General features: G+C 36.4%; 1 protein-coding gene across 2 annotated transcripts; it reads right to left on the bottom strand.

The window, feature by feature from the left end:
- Positions 1-1,059: 1,059 nt before the first annotated feature.
- LOC145613234 (protein NLP4-like) lies at positions 1,060-7,352 on the bottom strand. Of its 2 annotated transcripts, none has more exons than XM_081668297.1 (6): positions 6,868-7,352; positions 4,966-6,030; positions 4,510-4,560; positions 3,864-4,428; positions 3,138-3,497; positions 1,060-2,490 (listed from the first exon to the last, which is right to left on the bottom strand). In XM_081668297.1, the coding sequence occupies exons 2-6, from the start codon at positions 5,863-5,865 to the stop codon at positions 1,613-1,615; spliced, it is 2,754 nt and encodes a 917-aa protein (XP_081524423.1). In that variant the 5' UTR covers positions 5,866-6,030; positions 6,868-7,352; the 3' UTR covers positions 1,060-1,612. The 2 variants fall into 2 exon arrangements, with proteins under 2 accessions (XP_081524423.1, XP_081524424.1); XM_081668298.1 differs by having other exon boundaries at positions 4,966-6,027.

Genomic DNA, 7,352 nt, shown 5'->3' with positions numbered 1-7,352 from the left:
ATTCATCCTTTTGTATATTTTCCATTTGGAATCTTTTTTGAAGAGAGAAAATAGACTATTGTTGGCTATTCATCGATTTATATAAGATGAAATGTAGTCGAGTGGATGTGTGCATTGAAAACAGACAAACGAGAAATAAAAAGGAACTAATGGAGTTGAATGCTTAGAAAAATGTTATCTTAAACTAGATTAGATTGTTTTATTGAAAGTTTCTAATTTGCTAAGCCTGCAAATCAAATTATGCACATTACAAAGTACATATTTACATACTACGTATTTAGCTTGGATTGAAGGTGTTTATTGTGCTTGTTTGATTTTCCATCAATCTTTCTATTATTATTACTTTTATTATATAGTTTATATTTTATAACTCAAATTATACAATTAGATATTCTTTTCTTTTTTTTTTTTTTTTTTTTTTTTTTTTTTTTTTTTTTTTTTGAAATCTTAGATATTCAAACTTTCAAAGTTAGCATCACTGGAGTCATGCACTAGTTGCTACAACACTCCATAAAAGAAAGGAAAGAGTAATTTTGTTATTTAATCATTTTGAGTATCTTTAGCATAGTGCAGTTACCACCCTTTTGTGACTCTTTGCACTTAGGGTTGATGAGGCTCTTTCGGCTGCATGATAAACTTTTGAGAATAATTTATGTTCTTAGATATTTTGTAACATATCATATAGTATGATAATTAAAGAGGTTCCTTAGATCACTGATGTCGAAAAACAGTTGTTCAGTGACAATTTAATACATCAAGTGGCCATATGAGAAACACTAATGAACATAATTACCACTTATTTAAATGACATAATTAACACCTAAATTACCCCCACTTGGCCATATTCTCTTTTTGAGTTGGAACTTGGGAGGTGGGTATTTGGAACAGAGGAAATAATATACTTAATAATGATAGTTGCCATGTGATGCTCCATAAGCTTAATGAACTCAAGGTAATGGCGGATCTAGGATTTTCAAACAAGAGTACGTGTAAAGATAGTACAAAGATAGTACCACGGAACACTCCGTATGTGCATATATGCTCCATAAGTATACACAATAATATCAATCACTATCATAGTATTATGCACGCTGTTTACTGTAGTATTCTACAAAATGTAATTTATTTTGTACATAAAATACATTTTACATAAACTTCAAACATTACTTTACAATCTATAAAACATATGGTACAGTCTACTTTCATTTGAAAATAATGAAATTAAAAATATAGGGGAAATTGGGAAACTTATGGTACAGTTTGCTGAGAAGATATCAAGGTTCATTGCCTTAAATAAAAACATACAGGCAAAGATACAACAAATTTGGTAACTATGACCTTCATACCTATAAAGCTTTATATGCTTATGCTTTGAATGTATGAGGTATCATATATTACAGACTAATTATAAAAATTGCTACAAGAATATTGTGATTCAGCTTAACATCTACTCGCCGTTCCTTCCAGCAGCAACCCTGAGAACGAAAATTCTCATGAGACGGTTTGTTTGTCTTGCTTTTATCTTGTTTCTTTGGACATCCAATAACTACATTAAGCTACCAAAGGCTCAACACTAATACATACATCGACTTCTTATGTGGGTGGCCAACTGTCATAAGTGGCCGTTGCTTGCAACAGAACTTCTTGAATGACTATGAGAGACTTGGAGAGTGAGCTTGATAGTTTGCCTCTGAGATGATTGACTTATATCAACACATTCCTCCAAATCAGCGTCACACGTTAACAATACCCAATCAGAGTCATCATCTAAGTATTTCAGCTGATAACCACTCATTTCACCTATACGGAATCTCTTAACTACTTCCTGCACTAAATATTTAAACCCCCAACTCCTAAGCATGCGAAATCTGATCTTCTCCTCTCCATAAGTGACTTTGACCCTCAAAGAATCATCTACTTGGATCATCTGGACCCCGCATTTTGGAAGAGGCGGACGATCATCAATATTATTACGCAGCTCAATCAGAGATTTTTGGCTCAGGGACCTTGATATATTGTTTGCAGCATTTTGACTAGGAGTGTGAAGAATCTCTGCTTCACTTCTTGTTCGTTTTAAGGCACCTTCACGTAAGGTAATTCCTCCTTGAGAATCCTGCTTACCAGAGGCTTTATTACCTGTAGAAGGCTGCTGCTGAGTCCCGGATGAGCAGCACTGGCTTGAGCTAGAACTCTGGCTGCAGGAGGACGTGGGAGATTTTGATGTAGCAGTACCCTCGAGCTCCTTTGTTTGTTGCGGAGGATCAGTTTGCTTAGAATTTGAAAAGGGGCTAGTATTTGAGAAATTTGGGGAAGCCAAGTCGGGGAAGTTTGAATAGAATGAGCCAATTTGCAAAGCACCAGAGGTGCCCTGAACTGAGTCAATCACAACTTGAAGCTTCTGTAAGGAGTGACCAACCTTCTTTATCTTTCGGGAAGGCCACCGCTTGATCCCATGCTGCCTACATATCCTTTTCAAAGTGGTAGGACAGACTGCAACAGAAGAAAAATAGTTAGATTTTAAGATTTTATATAAGCTCTAACAATGTATGAAGACCTCAATGTGGATCCAAGCGTCAAACATGATTTTTATATTATGATTGTTAGAAACTTAGAATTCGTCCATAGAGAGTAAATAAAAGAGAAAGAAGAGGTTGGAGGACTGTATGCTTCTTAATAGTTTAATTATACAAGTGCTTTCAATGGTGATTTGACTCTTCAATTTGATAGTTCCATCTTTTTATCTGATTTCTTTCTTGTACCTTTTTCTTGTCAATTCTTTTAAAGTAGAAATATTGCCAGATTTTCAATCTCTTGCTAACAACTATACGAGCCTACTTCATCTGTCTATGCAGGAGAGATCCTAACGTTTCGCCCAAGCAAGCATACGACACCTAACTGACCTAAGTGACCTAATCCTCAGAGTCCACTCCTACACTTCAAAACTAGTCTAGCACTTCAAAACTCAAGAGCCTAATTGGTGTTCACAATGCTTGAATTACCCCCAACATAGTTCCTAGCTATTCAAACTCATCACTTATATTATAAATATATTAATACTTGATTGTTTCAATTAAATTTTTCAGAAAAAATGATTAATGGGTTTCAACTATCCAAATTCAAAGAAAATAACAGCATACCTCCAATGCTCTTTGCAGCATCCTTTAGGCTGCCAGCAAAATGCTGACGAAGAACTTCCAATGTAATAGTTTTCTCTGCCTTGGCCCTCTTTTTGTCCCCTGGTTTTCCAGAAGTTGAGAAACTCCCATCACCAACTGCAGAATTATCTAGACTACCTGGACTTCCCTTCATGTAGGATTGTGACGGATGCTGGTTCAAGACTTTCCCAGCCAGAACCTCCCTTTGTTGATCCTCTTGAGGAACTGAGAGACTCCTAGTTCTCTCTCTTTCCTGGAGAGCAGTCCCACATGACTCTTCCTGAGACGAAGCTGACACAGTATCTTCCACCTTTAACACCTTATTCCTATGGAGTGCATCATCTGAAATAACAGTTACTTTGTTAGGATGCATTCTCTTCACCTTCGGACAATAAAATTCAGTAAAATTCGTTTTCATTGTCAATACTTGATATAACTTTAGATAACCAAATATTTTTCCATTGTCAAATATTACTTTAACTCGAAGTAAGTACATTTAGAAAACGGCAAAAAAAAAAAAAAAAAAAAAAAAAATCTAGACAACCAGCAAAAAAAACAGTTTGTCAAAGTATCAGCTTAATCAACAATCAGCAAATTTTATAGTGCTAGAAAAATAATCAATTTGAAATGATTTGAAGCAGTAAAAGCTTCTTATTCAGAAAAAATATTTCAGTTATGTAAAAATCAATCAAAAAAACATGGGCTTACTCAGCATTAATGTTTCTTGCTCTATCTCCTTGTCACTGACAACCCTCAAGCTCCTACAAATCCGTTGTATAATGATTGATAGTGAAGTAAGCATTTTCTTTTGCTCTTCAGGATCCCTGCAATTAGTAGGCAGGAAGAATTCCACCACAAAGTCGGCATTACCAGTGTAGATACACCTAAGGCGAATGGCAACAGCAGCACAAAGCCCAAACATCCTAGCATGGTGTGAAAGTGGATACTCCGTCTTAGAATAAGTTGTTATGTCCTCTGAGAAGCATGGTTGATTTGTCATGAATGCCTTCCCAGCAACACCTTGGCCTTTAAATAAGTGGTGCTCCGAGCAAGCCTCATGGAAGTCTTGCATATAAGGATTAGCAACAAAGCAAGCTGAATCAACAGTGGACACACAGCGGGAAAGGTTCTCATCAGAGTGCCGGCACCCCTCTTTGCCTTGTTGGATGCATGGGACCCAGGTTTGGGCTAGGGGAAGCCCATGACTACTACATGCAGATTTTATTACCTCTAGGATCTCTGGTAAGGCAGCTTGGTATGAACTGCAGAACTCCTGATATGATGAAAATTCTGCTCATTACAAAAAGTTATCAAAAATCAACTGTACTTTATCCAAAGAGTTTACAATAGTTACCTTTGATTTCTGAGGATCTGGAATTTCGGAACAACTTCGAAGATCAACAGCCTGAGAAGGACAGGGCAAATGTCAAAGTCATATTCATCATAGCAAGAAGGGGGGAGGCCGGGAAGGGGTTGAAAGGAATAGGCTAAGCTACTTGTGACGTTTTTATTATCCAGTCTATTTACACAGATCACAAAATATATTGATTTCACAACAACAATTTCTGGTTTAGAGAAACTGCAAGTTATATCAACTTTTGAAAAGTTTCTTAAAATCAAGTCAGAACACTACTCAAATTTAGGATACATTTCTGACAAAAGATGAAAAATAAAACAACTAGTTATAAGACAACTCTTATAAGGAAATCTAGTCACCTTCCAAAACATAGTTGCTCAGGTTAAAAAGCCACGAATAAATTAAAGTCATAATGAAACAGCAGATTAATGATGATAAATGGAGACAACAAACCTCGAGAGCTCTGCAGACACTTTCAAGATCTGGTCGATAGTTGACCTTCTGAGTGGTCATGACAACCTCAATAACACCCAAGCAGTTCCTGCTACCTTGCTCAAAAACTGGGAGAGCAAGTGTCCCACGCACATCGCACTGCTGAGCATAAGAAACTCGTGGGTACTCATCGACCCTGAAGAATCGAACATCAGGAGTCCATTCAGGGACTTTACCCAAGAAAACCCGCCCAGGCAAACCCACTGAAACACAGGAGTCTTCCTCTGCAGCAAACTCATAATTGGTAGAAATGTTTCTGTAACTAGCAAGTTGTGAGCTGCCAGAGTTGATTGAAAAAGGTTGATTAACAGTGGTCAGAATACGAGTACTTCCCCTAACAACCGGCACCCATATTTGGACGAGAAGATCCTTGCCTTTTGCTGAATCTTTTATGTAGCCGAGAGCCTTAAACAACCTTTCCATTACAGTAGATGCTGCTCTATTTAGCCCTGGCTTGATCCACAACAGTTTGTTAAGCTCAGAACCGTCATCACAGAACTTGTCACACTGATTTGAATCAGTAACCAAACCCTGACCATTAGACATGCTGACTAGAGCTCCCATTTGGGTATCAACTAGAGGTGAGTTATCAACCATTTCAGAAGTTTCCCTCGCTTGATGGCCACATTTCTGTGATGAGTTCATGCTCGATTTTTCATCTGTCACCTCTAGCATCGGCCAAAGGTATGAAGAGTCAAATATAGCACCAGAAGCCGAAGCATTTTGCTGAAAGAAATTAGAGCCATCAAATGCTTCAAACCAACATCCCTCTAACAAGAGCTCATCCATATAATCAAGTTCCATTGCAGAACTTGATGGAGCTCCAACAGCTACACTAGAATGAAAAACTGCATCATCCATTTATCAGCAAAAAACCCCACTTCTTCTACAAAGTTTCAAGAACCCTTATCAAACAAAATATACCTCCACTCACTAAATCAAAACAGAAGCTGATGTTCTTCAATAAGAGATAAGCATTTCCAAGATTTCGTCGCCCCTTGAAAATTATAATGTTATCTTAGCCTGCTGAGAATCCAGATTTGTCCAATAAAATTATTACCAATTAAAGAACTTCACATAAAGGAATCAAATAAAAATCAATCATAGGAATCGAATACTTATTAATAAATCCTTAGTTATTACTCAACCACTGAGAAAAAACAAGAATCAATTCATTCCTTTGAGATTGGTCACAACTTTCTTTAAAAGTTCATTCTGTATCCAATATCATCATCAGTCAAAGAAGCTAGCTGATGACATAACTTAGAATAGAAATGAAAATACACATCAAATTCACAAAGGAATAAAAACCCCACCAAATCTGAGAATCCCAGAAAATATTTTCCAACAAGTTGGACCAAACCAACTTACAATTAAGGGTGGAAAAATATCAGAAGAATCTGATACATGAGTAAAAAAAAAATTTTAAAAAATACAATCTTTACAGAATCTTTCAAAGTTGGGTTGGCATGAACAACACTTTTTATTTGACAGCTTCTTTGTTAAGCCTTTGCACAAGAACAAAAGTATTAACAAAAGTAGCAGCCCATTACAATCTTGCTAAAATCATTGAATCAGAAATTAACACATTTTTTTTTTCTTTTTGTTTGGAGTACATAGAGCCATCAACAAAGACAAGAGGGATTTGATCTCAGTTTTTGGGTATTATCCCGATGAGATGACTTGACCAACTAAGCTAGTTATCATCCGAAAATATTAATCCAACAACATGATAGATAGGCAATGAAAACAAATTTGACCCAAATTAAGGTTGTTGAAAAACATAACAAAAGGAGCTCAATGAAAAGCAATATTACAAACAGCAAAGTTACTAAAATTAGTAGGGAATGAATGAAAAGATACCTGAAAAAAAACTAGGCCCAAAAAAATGTGGTACAATCTTTCTTTCTTTTCTTTTAAGTAGCCTCAAGAAATTGTCAGAAATGTTGAGGCAAAAACACCACCTATATTGGCTATATAACTTAAAAAATCCCAACAATAATAATAATTATTATTATTATTTCAACCCAAAAAAAAGAGAAAATCAAAGACCCCTTTTTTTTGTTTTTGCCAAATCAAAATGAAGAGAAAAAAAGGTCAAAAAAAAAAAAATTCTCTCTTGTGAAGTGGGTTGTTTGAAGGGAAAGAAAAGGAGGAAGAGATGATTCCTGTGAAAGTGTGGTTGGTTTGGGAGGAGCGAAGATTCTCCGTAGAAGAAGCTCCAATGGGGAAGGATGGTGGGACCCACCTTTTGGGGGGTTCTTGGGATTCACGCTGTAAAGTCAACCAGAAAACAAAATTCAGTTTTGTGGTATTTGTATCTCTACTGCTCTGGTGTGCAACTGGTG

This window comes from Chenopodium album, chromosome 25 (assembly GCF_948465745.1).
Source record: "Chenopodium album chromosome 25, dcCheAlbu1.1, whole genome shotgun sequence".
Classification (NCBI taxonomy): Eukaryota; Viridiplantae; Streptophyta; class Magnoliopsida; order Caryophyllales; family Amaranthaceae; genus Chenopodium; species Chenopodium album.
The sequence above is the reverse complement of the archived record's forward strand: the minus strand, read 5'-3'. Positions and strand labels throughout refer to the sequence as shown.

Bases quoted from the DNA above. Each gene is read 5' to 3' on its own strand.
- LOC145613234 (XM_081668297.1), bottom strand. From the start codon at position 5,865: ATGGATGATGCAGTTTTTCATTCTAGTGTAGCTGTTGGAGCTCCATCA. The intron at 4,561-4,965 runs GTTTGTTGTCTC...TGTCCTTCTCAG, and splicing joins GTGTCTGCAGAGCTCTCGAG to GCTGTTGATCTTCGAAGTTG. The intron at 2,491-3,137 runs GTATGCTGTTAT...CTTCTGTTGCAG, and splicing joins TGCTGCAAAGAGCATTGGAG to TCTGTCCTACCACTTTGAAA.